The 15,438-nt window shown below is 30.8% G+C and overlaps 3 protein-coding genes across 7 annotated transcripts; 2 read left to right on the forward strand and 1 right to left on the reverse strand.

Annotated features, from left to right (window-relative positions):
• The first annotated feature begins 768 nt into the window (after positions 1-768).
• On the forward strand, positions 769-4,410 carry LOC108320118 (two-component response regulator ORR21). The gene is made up of 4 exons (XM_017551462.2): positions 769-947; positions 3,439-3,584; positions 3,674-3,829; positions 3,895-4,410. The coding sequence occupies exons 2-4, from the start codon at positions 3,455-3,457 to the stop codon at positions 4,170-4,172; spliced, it is 564 nt and encodes a 187-aa protein (XP_017406951.1). The 5' UTR covers positions 769-947; positions 3,439-3,454; the 3' UTR covers positions 4,173-4,410.
• A 2,836-nt stretch (positions 4,411-7,246) lies between these two features.
• LOC108320113 (general transcription and DNA repair factor IIH subunit TFB5) lies at positions 7,247-8,525 on the forward strand. Of its 4 annotated transcripts, none has more exons than XM_017551453.2 (3): positions 7,247-7,392; positions 7,795-7,845; positions 8,182-8,525. In XM_017551453.2, the coding sequence occupies exons 2-3, from the start codon at positions 7,811-7,813 to the stop codon at positions 8,357-8,359; spliced, it is 213 nt and encodes a 70-aa protein (XP_017406942.1). In that variant the 5' UTR covers positions 7,247-7,392; positions 7,795-7,810; the 3' UTR covers positions 8,360-8,525. The 4 variants fall into 4 exon arrangements, with proteins under 4 accessions (XP_017406942.1, XP_017406943.1, XP_017406944.1 ...); XM_017551454.2 differs by having other exon boundaries at positions 7,308-7,392; positions 7,799-7,845; XM_017551455.2 differs by having other exon boundaries at positions 7,330-7,392; positions 7,783-7,845.
• Positions 8,526-10,340: 1,815 nt separating this feature from the next.
• On the reverse strand, positions 10,341-15,386 carry LOC108320139 (glutamyl-tRNA(Gln) amidotransferase subunit B, chloroplastic/mitochondrial). Of its 2 annotated transcripts, none has more exons than XM_017551486.2 (8): positions 14,548-15,381; positions 13,864-14,073; positions 13,107-13,247; positions 12,783-12,986; positions 12,124-12,321; positions 11,458-11,526; positions 11,010-11,126; positions 10,341-10,926 (listed from the first exon to the last, which is right to left on the reverse strand). In XM_017551486.2, exons 1-8 carry the CDS (start codon positions 15,172-15,174, stop codon positions 10,846-10,848), a joined length of 1,647 nt encoding a protein of 548 aa, XP_017406975.1. In that variant the 5' UTR covers positions 15,175-15,381; the 3' UTR covers positions 10,341-10,845. The 2 variants fall into 2 exon arrangements, 1 of the variants encoding a protein (XP_017406975.1); XR_008246370.1 differs by having other exon boundaries at positions 10,909-10,926; positions 11,345-11,526; positions 14,548-15,386.
• Between the last annotated feature and the right edge of the window lie 52 nt (positions 15,387-15,438).

A 15,438-nucleotide genomic window follows, 5' to 3' on the forward strand; every position in this document is an offset into this window, starting at 1 on the left:
TTAGAACCAATGTATATTTTTCATATTATCCTTAGTTTAACTTTAATTTAGGAGAAGTAAACCAAACATTATTTTCTTCCTGCATTTTCAAAATTTTAATTTTATCCTTTTAATATTAAAAATCAATTGGTTTTTGAAAACTAATTAAAAATTATATGAATTTTGAAAATCGTTGAAATCTTAATTGATTTTCGAAATCAATTAAAAAAAATTCTTAACTAACTTTTAAAATTTCTTATTTTTTTTCATTTTAATTTATTTTTTTGTTTTTATAATAATAATAATAACAACAATAATAATAATAATATATTATTATTATTATTATATTAATGATATTATTATTATTAAATAAATAATGAATAAAGTAATTTTAAAAAAAATCTTAACTAAATTTCAAAAATTGGTTAAAAAGTTTTTTTAACTTAGTTTGGAAAGGAATTTTTTTAATTGACTTTAAGAAACGGGTTAAGAAATTTCTTAACCAACTTTATTAAGATTTTTTTTAATTTTAATTTATTTGTTGATTTTTATACTAATGATAATAATAATAATAATAATAATTATTATTATTATAATAATAATAATATTTTAATATATATCAAATTATTATAATATATAATAATATTTTAATATCTAAACATTTTTTTTTAATTTTAACTAAAAATTTAATAAATGTTTATTTAATTTAATATACATTAATATTTTAATTTATAGAATATGTTAACCATAGTTAGGCCCAGCCCACAAAGCCTCCATGAAGTCCTCTGGGACAAAGAACATTTATTATCTCTGTATGTATCTCCTTCTCACATAACCCTCACATTTCTGAACCGTGCCACCGTCTTCGGTGGAGCTCGACAGCAGCACACATACCAGTTCCCGGGGTGAGACAGGCGAGGCGGCGGCGATCGAGTGTAGAAGAAGAGAATCGGGGTACCTCCGACGAGGTTAGTGTTCATTTCAACTACTTGAGAATTAGATGGATCTATTATATCATATATGCCTTCTATTTATAACTGAGTTTACCAAACACAATCATTGCCGAATCGATTTCATGGCATCTTTCACCAAATTAAAGTTAATGTCTGCTGTTTTTCTTTTTTAACTTATGGTGAGATGGAATTAATGGAAATCGAAATTTCATGTAGTTAAGACCAACATGATTCATAACCTCTGATTGAGACGCTCATAGAATAATTGAGACAAATTCTTGATGCCTTTATTATTCTCTGTATACCAGCGGTTAGGATAAAAAATTCAGTTATCACACATTTTTATCTGTTGTCAAAACAGGTTACCGAACCGGTTCAATTCACCACAAATTAATAAGTTAATTCAATCCGATTTATTCTGTATAAATACATTTTTTTTTTAATTTAACCTAATTCGAATTCGTGATGGACCAAATTGATGCGCGGATTATAATCCATTTTGACAATTTTATAACATCATAGCAACATACATAATAAATAATACAAAATCCGTTTATATGAGAACTGGATTGAGCCGAAAATTATGACCTATTTTCACGTTATAACAACAAACATAATAAATGATACAAAATCCGTTCATATATATATATATATATACTTAGAACGATTACTGCTAAAGAACAATAATCAGTCAAATATTCTTATAAGGCATAAGAAGAAGGTTCTAGGATGCCAATAATTTGTCACGTACATTGGGTTGTCCACTGTCAATGCCACAAAGAAAAGATTGAAGGTACATTGTCAAGATCAAAATTTAAATGCATGCATATATATAAATATAATACTTATGTCATTGGCTCGTTTTTAATATGATTTTTAAATATCCTAAACTAATTAAAAATTGAGAGGTCTCCTTATTTTATCCAAATTTTAATATTTTCTCTCTCTGTTTTCTTTTGTTATGAAGACAGTGGTTCGTTTCTTTAATTTATACAATGAAGAGTTAAACGATTCTTCTACTTAGTGAAATTTTTTATGGAGATTTTTGTAATTGTTTCTGTCGACACCCAATTTTTGTAAATCAATAAAAATAAAAGAATAATAATTAATGGTGTGTAAAAAGGATTAAATAATAACTTTAATACTAAACACAATATTTGAAATGTTAGTAATAATTTGAATTAATATTATGCTAATAATTATAAACCATAATTAAAATAGTATATTAATATAATTTGTTGCATCAATTTCTTTTAAAGAAAAAAATATGATTTTGTGACAATAATGATAATAAATATTTTGAATATTATTTCTTTCTCTATTTTGTTTTATTGTCAATTAAGGCAAGATTTTCATAATATTACAATGTGTGTACATAAGGGTTCTGAAAGGTAAAAAGGTATATCATCTCTACATCATTCTTTTTCTCTTTTTATTGTACTCTGAAGTTTTTTTTTAAAGATATTTTTTTTCCTACACACAAATAATGTTTTTTTTAAATCATAATTTTTTTTATAAGTATCTGTTTTAAATAATATTTTATAAGTAAATAAAAAATACAAAATCTTCAAAACCAAAATAGACGTCAATATTGTTAAACCAAATCTTTTTTCGGATTCATTATTCAAAAATCTAAATCAATTAATAATAATTTTCAAACAAACTCACAAATATTTTTCTACATAAAGAACTACGTGATCCCTGATTGTGCATTATAAATGAATGTAAGTAGGACCAAGGTCAATTCTTATCGGGTTCATAAAACAAAAAATATTTGTTTGTCTCTTAATAGTTTTTTTATTTATTTATTTTTTAGAGAAATTTAAACATTTCGAAAAACCACGTCAACTTTATACGTTTAATCTAATATATTTTTAAGTTAAAGTTAGAGGTGGATATTATACCTTTAAAATTTTGGACCTTTTGTTGTATATTTCAGAAATTACAATTTAATATAAAATGTACAAGTTTTAAATGAATATTTTATTACTAATTTTTAATATTTAATATTGTAAATTTATTATTTTAATTTTAAAACTATTCATATTTTATATTTTTATCCAATTAGTTGAGAATTTGTTAATGTGTGATGATGTGATCTCTTAGATGCTTTTAATGTGTAAATGGAATACGCATTTTAGTTTATAACATGAATCCAACAAAGCTTGTATTATTAATTAAAATATTATTATATATTAAGTATATATAAAAAATAATATTAATTGTTATATATTATAAATAATTATTTAATATTATAATTAATATGTATTATTTATTGTTAGTTTTAATAATAAATAAATAAAATATTATTGACTCATTATAAAATTATTCTTAATTGATTATATACAAAAAGGAGTTTTAAAAGCATTAATTCTATATATTTATTTGATGGGTTGGGTGAAATCTTTTTAATTATCCATATATTTGGTTTTTGCTGTTTGGATTTTGTTATACCATGCCATATGTATTTATTTCTTTTCCTTGCTTTCTCCATTCCTGATATAAGGTGATAGTGGAGAGTGATGGCCGGAAGTTCTTCTTCTTCAATTGACATGCCTGAATTTCCATCAAATTTTAATGTTCTTGCCATTGATACTGACCTTAGAGTTCTTGAATTCATCGACAAATCATGCAACGAGAATTCTCATAAAGGTTAGATATATACAATATTTTATTCGTTATCATTCTTTAATTAAGAGAAATATTTGTGTTTTTTTCTTATGCTTTTGAGTTTTGTACAGTTAAGATATGCTCTGAATCTTCAAGTGCGGTCGACTTTTTGTTGGAAAAAGAAATAGACTTTCATTTGATTATCATGGAACTCCATATGCCAATGATGGATGGTTATGAATTTCTGCATTTTCTCGATAAAGAAGTAATTGATGTTCCTTTCATCAGTAAGTAACTAATCTTTTACCTTTTTACTTAAGTTTTCAACTTTTGACTGTTTAACCATCTGCAGTGATGTCTGAGGATCGTACTGTGCTTTCCCAAGAGAAGGCTTTTAAACTTGGAGCTTGCGATTATTGGGTTAAACCCTTATTTGAGTATAAGTTTTTGTTCGAGAATAAGCATTTGTGGTCACCTATGTTCCGACATCATTTCCACTACAGGCGCATAAGGAAAAATATTGATAGCTTGGAAGATGATGAAATAAGTGAGACAAGTTATAATAGTTCTGAATTCTCTTCTGATGGAGAAGTCGAAGCCGATGATGATAGTCCCCATAAGAAAGAATAGCCTAGTATGATTAACAGACTACTGCAAAATACATAGTTAAGAAGTCAAAAAGCTGCCGCAGCTGTGAAGAATATAAAATTACTATTACTATTAAAATAGTTCATTTCCTTCATTAATTCATTGCTATTCTTAGTGTGAATAGTTTCTTGAATTTATAGAACGAAGAGTTAAAATATTTTTCTATCGTACATGTTTTAATGGAGATTTAAATCAATAATTCAAATTATTATATTCTCAATGTAGTCCTTATTCTGTTTGTGAATTTGATACATACGAAGATCATGGATCATAATATATTAAACATGAGTTCAAATACACTGACCAATAATTTTGAGTTTCATTAAAATAATAATGTGAATATAGTCAAGAACAAAAAATAAGTGTTTGTCAGTCAAATGTTGAAAAGTACATAAGCAACATTTCCTACTAATAATATTTTACATACTAGTATTAAGTTTGTTTCCTAATATGTAATTTGTTCCTTCTCATTGGTTGACTAAATTGTTGTGTGGATTTCTGAATTGGTTGTGGTGGTCCATGTGATGCTTGAAAGGATTGGTGAGTTGGTTGTGATGACTATGATGATAGAGAAGATTGGAGAGTTAGTTGTTGTGGTTGTGATGGTAATGAGGATAGAGAGTTGGTGGCGGTGATGGTAGAGAATATTGGGGAGTTGGCTGTGGTGACTTTGTTGGTAATGGGAATTAAGGAGTTGAAGTTGTTGGTGGCTGTGATGGTAGAGGGGATTGGGGAGTTGGTTGTGATAGTAATGGAGAGTGGGGATTAGTTGGTGTTGTTGGTGGTTGTGATGATAGAGGGGATTAGAGAGTTGGTTGTGGTGATTGTGATGGTAATGGAGATTGACGAGTTGGTGTTGGTTTTATTACCTGAGGATATAAGGGTTAATTATTTTTGTTGTGTCCAACTATATAATAGATGCTACATTTTTTTTTTATGGCCACCTTTAGTTAATTAGGTCTCATCTCTCCTTAGTTACGCTAACTTCCCATTTTTTTTATGTGAAATAATTCTTTTAACCATCAATCTATCTCACATTCATTTAAGTTACCACGTATATCTCTAGGGGTGGGTAAACTGCACCACAATTCACTGCATTATGGAAGTTTATAGTTAATTATAAACCAGTTTGGAAAAACTACACTGAACTAAAATATGATTTAGAGTAACTAAATTATTACACTGCAGTTCAGTTCAATAAACTGTTTTTTAATTCACAGTTTAGTTAACTATTTATTGTGCAGTTCAGTGAATAAACATTGTTCCAAATGGCACTACTCCAGACCATTTTTGTCCCCTTATTAGAGCATTTAATACAAAGAAAATGGAAATTATTCTAGGGAACATGGCAGAAAATGGCAATAGTGAGTTTCAAGCTCCCTTCATAATACAAAGAAAATGGTAGAAACTATTCCATAAGTATACTGCACTTAAAATTGGTTGAGACATAATATACTAATTGATTTCAAGCTCCCTTCACACTAAAACATACAGTGAAGTACAAATCCTAAAATTCACTAATTGATTTCACAGGAACCTGCAAATGAAAACATGACACAAAATCTCGTATAACTTGTTGAGCACCTTCGGAAGCAATGTTCGAATGGAAAAGGTGTTCCAATTGGAAATCTAGCATTCGCAACAATGCTGAACCTGGTATCGAACACGGTGTTTTCGGAGGATTGGTAGATCCGGAGTTCGAGAGTGCAGGGGAGTTTAAGGAGCTGGTGTGGAGGATCATAGAGGATGCAGGGAGGGTTAACCTCTCAGACTACTTTCCTTTGCTGAAGCCATTTGATTTGCAGGGTGTCAAGGGATATGTGGCGGTTTCATACGTCAGGTTGTATGATATTTTGGACCGCATGATTTGGAAACGTGTCACGAAGGGGGATTTCTTGGATGTGTTGGCAGGGAGGAAGAGGGCAGCGATGGTGGCAGAAAATCTTTGACCTTGAAAGAAAACAAATCTAATGGAGAAAGACATACAGTTCACATAGTTAACCCTAGTTAACTATACTAAAATTATTAAAGTTCAGTTTGTTTAACTTGAACTATAAAAAAAGTTAATTAGTTTTTAGTAAAAACCACTTCAGTTTTATTAAGTATAATATAGTACAATAAACTGTAGTTTAGTTCAGTTTAGTAAATTATGTCTAGCCCTATATATCCCAAATGTATACATCATTTACTAATAGCTAATCTGGACACTTAGCCATTAAAAATTTAAACAGTATCATTGAAAATGATCAAATTAAATAAAATGTATTTGAAACTATTTTGAATACAAAAAAAAAATCAATAATCACTTTAAACAAAACTTACATAAATATGGATCAAAATATATATTAAACTAAATAACATAAGAAGAGTTTGGTAGCGTTTTGTGTTTGTATATTGTTAGTTATAATCAAAGTGTGTGCAATTATATAGAAATTAACTATTTCCAGCATAGGTTGGAAAATTGTATTGAAATAAAAAGGTAAGGTTAAAAATAAGAATTAAATGTAAGCAGAGTAGGTGTCCAAATATATATAAAAGAAAACAGTGTAAATATAAAAAATTATATTTCACATTGGTCAGACGGTAATATCTTAATATTAATCGATAAAATTCTAGTTAATTTAAAACATGAAATAATAACGATTTATAATAATAAAAATTTAAGTATATATATATATATATATATATATTAAAAAAAGGTTCTAGTTGACATTAATTGAAAAATTGTTATCTCCACAGTACTTGTATTTTACTTATGTTGACAAATATGTAATTAAAGTCAAATTAAAAAGAATAGGTAAAAGTATATGAATTTGAATATGTGAAAATTTTCAAACTTTTACTTTTTAGGTGAAATTTAAAATTATCTACTTTTTAAGTAATGTAATTTCTTTCATGAAAATTTTAAATTTTAATTCCTCTTAAAATTATTTATCTAGATAACCTAATTTATTGTAAAACAATTGTATTACTCTCTTAAAGATAAATTCCAGAAATATTATTCTAAAAAAAATGGAGTGATGCAAAGAAATATGTGGAGTGCAAAATGAAACTCCTATTTGTCACGTGGGCCTGGAAGGCCCGATAGCTTGCGTGGTTTTCTTCTCTGAAATTCCCTTTCATGTAAAACCTACCACAATTTTCGCCATTGCAGATTGGAGCTTTAGCTGTTGTGCCAACTCTATAGACAATTATAATTGAGGTAGCGAAGTTCGTGCGATGATGTCAAGCTTTTGCATCCTTTTTCCATTTTTTTCTCGATAAGATCACATCGTTTCATTCCTAATGTTAAGTTACTTAGTTCAATTCATTTAATTCTTTTTTATTTCATCTTAGCAAGATTAGATTAATTTGTGATCATAGTAGTTCATTGGACTTGTGATGTATGGAGGAAAGAATAATTAATGTTCGATTTGATAACCATGAATTTTGTTGTAAGAAAATCACAGGGTGCAGACTATGGCTTGTTTGGATAAGTATGTTTTAAGAGAAGCTTTGTAAAGCATTTTTAGCTCTGTATCAAATAAGCTAGTTATTATTTACTATCTACAATGATGACGAATGTTATGGTGTCTGTTGTAACTTGTCTTAGTTTTCTTTCCAGGAAGGTTATATACACCATGGTCAATGCCACCAAAGGAGTCTTCATTTCCTGGTATCACCTCTTGGAAAGTTGTATAATTATGACTGTTGTTAGCCAAATATTCAAATGATTATATTTACAACTAGCTATTGTTGGAACTTCTACATACTAAAACTATAAGGACTGTTTTTTCCTTCTTACATGGGTAAAAAACCTCTTGCCATAAGTTTTGGTTTATTAATGTTAACAACAGTCATAATTGTGTATTTCTCTTTTCCACATGAAAACAACCAGTCACTAATGGGATATCAAATTACCATAGTTGGAGTAAACATGGTTTACTTTTAATTAATTTTTGCTTTCACTTCTGTAATCTGCATCAATGATTGGCTAAATTGTCTTGTGCAGTGACATTCCCATGGCACAATATATCATCAATATGAATGCTTCATTTCCTGCATCTGATAAGTTCATAATACATGTCTTGGATAGCACCCACATGTTTGTCCAACCTCATGTTGAGGGAATGATACGGAGTCAAATCGCCAAGTTTAGAGAGGACAACACATATGTCAAACCTAATTGATTATGCATAGCTTTTATGGCCTTCTCAATTTCTATCTCCCAGCAACGGTTGCAGTGCTATGTAAGAGCATTTAGTGTTCTTTATATTTTTTTTTATAGTACGCAGGGAAAAACGATATGTAATAAGTATAATTTTCCCTTTCTAAAAGTAATTCTGTTGCTCCCTCTCCCACAACTCCATTTTCCAAACTAGATTAGATTTACCAGTTTTATATTCCATTTTCCAAACTAGATTAGATTTACCAGTTTTATATGCCGTTTGTTTTTCACTTTCTGAAAATTACCTTCTTTTAGTGGCTTGTTTACAGAAATAGGGATTTTACTTAACACATTTTCCCAAATGCTAAACAGTATTTTAAGGACTAAATTCGAACTTTGCATATTAGCATGATATAAAACCATCTATTTCTTTTATAAATTGATATTAAGTTACATTTAACTTCAAGAGAAAATAGATAGGAAATACTATAACATGCATTGATTTTTTTGACTTATTTACTTTCTTCTCCTATTAATGATTGTTGAAAACTTTATGCAAAGTTCCATTTGGAATAAAAAACAGACAAATCAGTTTTGTTTATTCAAATTAGTTATGTGGAAGTAAATACAAATGGCTAAAGAAGCTGGTTAGTGGTTATATCAGAGTATGTTTAAAATGTTGCTAAGAAATAAAATAATATTTGTTTTCAGTTGTTCACCAATCTGAGGGAGAATTTTACTCCATATTGTGTTGTTTTGCTGTTACTTTCTAGTAGATTTTCAGTTTTTAAAATTATGTGGAGTTTCTTGGGGCTGTTATGAAATGTGGTCAGTAATGTAGTGACCTATTTTTGGGACACAGTTAATTCTTTTAAATGATTAGAGGAACACATTTTTCTCTACAACGTTGTATCGCCCCTTTGACATTTATCTGTGGTATTGGAAATTAAAAACCAGTGAAACGTGTGACTCAAAACACAACTACTGAGACCTCATTGCAACTGTTGGATTTTTCTTATGGAGAATTTCTTGCGATTAAAAAATATTGGATAGTTGTTGAATCTTGGATTCAAGAACCATCACCAGATGTTGATAGATGCACGAAAAACAGAATTTGAGAAAAGAAAATCCAGAGACTTGAAAGCAACAGATTATCTTTTCCTAGCTATTGTTTGTCTAATTTTGGAAACCATTCCTTGCAAATATACTTAAGAGGATATTTGGGATTCAATGAAGAAAAATGTCAAGGTTTTGCTAGAGTGAAGCGCGCAACTTTAAACCTTGAGAGATTTTGAAGTTTTACCGATGAAAGATGTAAATAAAACATCCAAAGCTTATAAATTGTTTAATCCTTGCATAAAAATGTTGTCATTGGCAGGGATATTCTCTTTGATAAAGAGAACACTTGGTATTGGAGTTGGTAGCAACTTATCCAAGTGTTACTAGATGAAAATGATGAGAAAGAATACACTACATTCGTTTGTGCATTTGAAAGAATTTCTCCAACATTCACATGCAACATACGATAGTGTTATCAAGGAAGAAAAATGGTGAAAAGCAATGGATAATGAAATTGATGTCATTGAAAGAAATGACACATGTCAACTATGTGATATTCCTAAAGCTCACAACACCATTTATGTAAAATGGGTGTTTAAGATAAAGTTAAAAGAAAACAGTGAAGTAGACATTTACAAGGCACAGTTGGTGATAAAAGGATAAAAGTAACAACATGAAATCAGCTACATTTAAGTTTTTCCCTTAGTTGCAATGCATGACACGATAAGATCAATGGTTGCTTTAGCAGCTATAAATGCTTGGCCTATTTACCAATTAGATATTAAAGCAACATTTTTTTCATATAAATTAAAGACGTTTTGTACATGCTAAAATAATCTCCACGAGCATTAACGTTAACACCATTTACAGAGTTTTCTTTCTTCATCACACAGTCTAACCAAACATACGAACCTGTTTTGCCTTGGGACACACATCTATGGATGTTACAGTATAACAGACATGAAACCAAATACATTTATGCTCTTGATATTGTTTTGACAAGGGAATAATACCAAAATATACTTGTTACATGCCAAATACATGAGATATGCAAAGAGACTTTTAAGCCATAAATTTATTGGAAATGTAAATATAAATCACGTGCTTTTGGAAATATTGTACCTATAAAGCACACCATATAATGCTTGTGTTTGCTGCCGAAGAAATAGATAGGATGGAGCACTTCTATCTCAACAGTTGAAGCAGAAATCCTATACCACTTTTAGAACTCAAAATATACACTGTTTATTTCAAAAATCAGCTGACATATGTATTCAATAGAACCAATTAGTTTGGCAAGAAATGAGCACACAAGAACGTTTCATCATCACTTGTCATTTCCAATTTGTCTATTGGCTGCATAACAGTTTTATCAAGGATCACCACTTAACAAGTTGGAAATAATGCTAAGCACAGAGTAATGAGTGTAGATATAACAATCTATTATCATCAGCTCTTAGAATTCAATTTTTCCAGGAGGATCCTGTTTAGGAGACCTGGATTTGCCTTGCCTTTAGATAATTTCATTACCTGCATTTGGACAAGCAAAAGTTAGTGAGATATGAAAAGGAAAAAAAAACATGAAAAATCTTTCCACTCCTACATGTTCATACCTGGCCGGCAAAAAAACCTTGTAGTTTAGTTTTGCCTCCTTGATATTGTTCCACTTGTTTTGGATTCTCAGCAATCACTTTCTCCACCATTTTTTCAATTTCATTGGGATCTACTATCTGTCATTTCCAAATGCAAAAGCCGGTTACAATATTTTCGTTCTTTCTCAGCATCAACAACCAATGTCAAAGATGCAGCCTCAGAGGAGAGGTTTCCCATGGAATGCTCAAAACAATTCAAGTTTTTCTTTTGAAATAAAAAAATTAAAACTCGATAAACTCCCAAACGCCACGAAATCTAAACCCAGTATAGTTGCTAAATTTGTATTTGAACTCACAAGCTAGCAACTTTGTGCTTCAGTATCAAAGCATTAATGTTGACTCTTGTTGAATTCTGTCAAAAATACAATACACAGTAAAAACTTCAGTAATGGTTAATTTTACAACTTACCTGAACCAAGTCCTTTTTCTCTATGAGGTCCTTAACAGTTCCACCTTTAGCTAATAGCTCAAATAATACCTGCAAACAAATGAACACAATGAAAAAAATACAGAATGCAACATAAGCCCAAATTTAAATAATTCAGCCACAACTGCTCAATTGTCTTTCCTTGTTTTCCACTTCATTGAGATAGTCTTATTCAAAGTCAAACCAGACATGTAGAAATAAGTAGAAAAGGAAGGAACCGCGGCAAGATCAAAGGGAAGCATATACTGAAAACTGTATCATAACTATATTTCAAACTTGATGGTAACAAAATGAGTGTGATAAATCAAAGATCCAAGTTTCCTAATTACCATATTTACATGGCACATTATACATTGGCATAATAATAGGACATGTTTTGTACAGGAACAAAATATTAAAGTTCAGTGATGATTAAGGCTCTAATGATTAAAGCCCAAATTTAGAGATCAACATATTTATAAACGAATTCCCACACTCGGTTTGGTCCATAGTTAGAATACACTAACATGACTGACTTTCACCTGTAGTAAAGCATATGAACAAATCAGTGCAAAAACTATAAAGTAGAGCAACTTAATGTTTTAAAATTGTGTGAGAATCAGGGATGCTTAGGGTACTGCACCCTCATTAGTGCCAAAGCAAACATACCTCCTTCCCAATCTTGCCACTAATGGTTCCACCTTTGATGGAAGCTATCAACTCAGACAACTCTTCAGGTGTAAGCTTTATTTCATTTATGGTTAACTTTTCATTTTTCATGAAAGCAGCAATATCACTCATTATCCAATTGGCGACTAGCTTTGGATCAGCACCTTTTGCAAGAGTTGCATCAAAAAATTCTGCAATCTAATACATCAATTCAGAAGAAAAAAACCATATTAGACCATTTGTGGTAATAACTGGCATCTACTATTTAGCTTCTAACGTGTAATGTACTTGATTGAGGGGGCATTTTATTAGACCATATTAGACCATATAGGACCATTTTATTTAGTAGCAATGGCAGTTTTATATTCTTCATAGTCTCTTAGTAGTTTACATTAGTTGCAGTATTTTAGCTTCCTTACATTAACTAACATTATTTTCCTATTTATATCTACATAACATTATCACTTTTAGATTTTTTTTCTTGGGTATTGTCAAATCTTAAGTACATTTCCTAACAATAATTATACAATACTGGGATGAAGGACATCTAGTAGATAGTTTACTTATTATTTCTTTCAAACATTTATATCTAAATCTTTAGTACATTGTTTTATTAAATTCGCCTATTTTCAGACAGTACATAACCACAGAGAACTCACATTTTTATCATTAGCCAGGAAAAGAACATCTTGCATGCTTAAGCCCATCTGCTCATATCTTCTCCGCTTAATTTCTGGGAGCTCTGGTAAAGATTCTATTATATCATCAACATATTCCTGAGAAAGAATTACTGCTGGAAGGTCTGGTTCTGGAAAATATCGATAATCGGCAAGCCCTTCCTTTTTCCTCATTGTAATTGTTCTCTAAAAGAAAAACAAGTTACTTAAGAATCCTAGTCTGAAGAGAGAAAAATGAAAACACAATCTTGCACTTGCTACACTACACTATAAACAAAAAATATAAGAACACATTGTAGCACTAGCCTGAGAGCCTTCTTCCCATAACCGAGTTTCTTGTACTATCTGATCTTCCTGGCCTTGACTATGAAGTTCCACCTGCCTTGAAATTTCAAAATCAATTGCTCTACTCACTGAAGAAAATGAGTTCAAATTTTTTATTTCAACCTGCCAGTAACAATTGACCATATTAGCTGCTAATCTGTAATATATAGTGTGTTCATACTGCACTGCAACAAAACATAATAGACTTGGTGGCACTTCGTTCCTGTAAGGCAGTGAAAAGTCACTTTTTTAATAGAAATTTGCAATATGACAATACTCTATTTTCTCATCCACAAGAGAACTGCTTGAAGCAATTACTTTTTATTTCATTCTTTGAGGTTAATTTATAGAAACCCAAAATTCTGTGCAAGTAATTGTTTTCTTAGAGAACAGAAAACCACGTTGATAATTTCGGATTATAATCTACTAGCCAAGAATTGACACACAAAAACTCATTCTGAGTTTTTGTTGAAAATAATATTTTCAATGTCTGGTAGTACAAGATTATCTGTAAACTATATTCTTAATATCTTCCATTCTTATGATTGCAGGTAGAAAACTCAACTTGAACGAAGATTCACTGGTAACAATGACTAATTACAGTAGGGATGACATTGACGAGCATAAACAAACTCCATGAGATTTTAACAAGCTTCCTAACAATTTCACAAAGTGCCAATTCCAGAAGTCCAATAATTGGTGTGTAAAACACCTTTAATTATTTATATAGAAGAAATACCTTAGTCCCAAACTTTGATTGCCCGATAGGTCGTATTGATACATTTACATCACAACGAAGAGAACCTTCTTGCATATTGCCATTGCTCACTCCCAAATACCTCACCAACCTCTGTAGTTCTGCAGCATATTCTGCTGCTTCAATACCATTTCTCATATCAGGCTCAGAAACTATCTCAAGCAAAGGTACCCCTGCCCTATTAAGATCAACCTGTCATGAAACACCACTAACTTTAACATGCTTGTATCATAGATAAAAACTTGTTGGGTCTTTGGTATTCACGTCAATGAATGGAACTGACCAATAAATGTGTTCCAAAATAAGAATTATTCATCAAACAAATGTGTGAAAACTGATCCAGTACAAAGATTTGCTCAAATAAACATAAATGCACTATTGAACAAATGCAGTCTGTCAATGGTACACAATGAAGGGTCCATTAAACTTGGATATAAAACAAATAAAAAAAGCATATTAAGGTTATGTTTGAATAAACTTCTCAACAAATGTTTGCAAGAGAAGAAAATAAGAAGTAATATAGCTTAAATTTTTTCTTATGTTAAAATTGATTTATAAAAAGGTTATTATAGAAATACTCTCGTTTGTTTCATCACAAGTTGATTTCAAACAGAAGCTAAATAAGATTGCAACTTGCAAACTGAAGTAATGGTAAAGAAGCAAAACCTGTGAGTAATTTCCATTCTCTGCGTGTAGGAGCTTTCCTGCATCCTCTTCCATGTGAACCCTTGTAATGCCAAACCTCTTGTGGCCCCCGCCAAACTCAACTGGAATATCCACATCAAGAAAACCAGCTGATGCTATTGGCACATCAAACTGAGAAATCTGGTACCCTTTTGGAAGGTCAGGGTAGAAATACTGCTTCCTATCAAACTTGGAGTTGAAAGCCAAGTTGCAGTTAAGAGCAAGGCCCAATTTGACAGCAAACTCAATGATCTTGGAGTTCAAAACAGGTAAAGCACCCGGCAAGCCCATGCAAATGGGGCAAATGCTGCTGTTGGGTGGAGAACCGTAATGGTAAGGGCAACCACAAAAGGCTTTGGTCTGAGTGGAGAGCTGAACATGTGTTTCAATGCCAATGATGGCTTCATAGTTTTTTGGGATTTTGTCAAGCTTTTTGGACTGGGTGCTGCTTGTTGAAACCTTTGTCTGAGGTTGCCGCTGTTGGGTGTCCGTTTGAGATTGTGTGGCTTTCGTCGTCAAATGATAAACCCCATTTCTTTGTCTGAGTAACGTTGTTGGATAAAGCAGAAAAGGGTGAACTTGAAAGCTTCTGAATATTGCAGACGCCATTTTGGGAGTTATTAGAAAAGATGACGTAACAAAATAACCTTAGAAATCAAAATTCGCAGACCCAATTGTTGTCCTGTTCTCAACAACGAAGAAATTTTGTGCCCAAAATTTGCATTTTCTTTTTCCAACTTGCTGCGTTCTTGGCCAACGATGACTGAGGAAGACAACAATGGTGATAACCCACTGACAGCCTTAAACCCTTAAACGCATCGTTTAGAATTAAAGAGTTGATGTAAAAAAAAAGTAAATACTAAAAATAACAAA

Source organism: Vigna angularis, chromosome 1 (assembly GCF_016808095.1).
Source record: "Vigna angularis cultivar LongXiaoDou No.4 chromosome 1, ASM1680809v1, whole genome shotgun sequence".
In the NCBI taxonomy this organism is placed as follows: Eukaryota; Viridiplantae; Streptophyta; class Magnoliopsida; order Fabales; family Fabaceae; genus Vigna; species Vigna angularis.

Excerpts from the sequence above, each read along its gene's own strand:
- LOC108320118 (XM_017551462.2), top strand. The coding sequence starts at position 3,455 with ATGGCCGGAAGTTCTTCTTCTTCAATTGACATGCCTGAATTTCCATCA. Across the intron at positions 3,585-3,673 it reads CAACGAGAATTCTCATAAAG|TTAAGATATGCTCTGAATCT; the intron begins GTTAGATATATA and ends AGTTTTGTACAG. Across the intron at positions 3,830-3,894 it reads AATTGATGTTCCTTTCATCA|TGATGTCTGAGGATCGTACT; the intron begins GTAAGTAACTAA and ends AACCATCTGCAG.
- LOC108320113 (XM_052871640.1), top strand. Across the intron at positions 7,846-8,181 it reads AAAGGAGTCTTCATTTCCTG|TGACATTCCCATGGCACAAT; the intron begins GTATCACCTCTT and ends TGTCTTGTGCAG.
- LOC108320139 (XM_017551486.2), bottom strand. The coding sequence starts at position 15,174 with ATGGCGTCTGCAATATTCAGAAGCTTTCAAGTTCACCCTTTTCTGCTT. Across the intron at positions 12,322-12,782 it reads TCCTGGCTAATGATAAAAAT|ATTGCAGAATTTTTTGATGC; the intron begins GTGAGTTCTCTG and ends TTGATGTATTAG. Across the intron at positions 11,527-12,123 it reads GTGGCAAGATTGGGAAGGAG|GTATTATTTGAGCTATTAGC; the intron begins GTATGTTTGCTT and ends ATTTGTTTGCAG.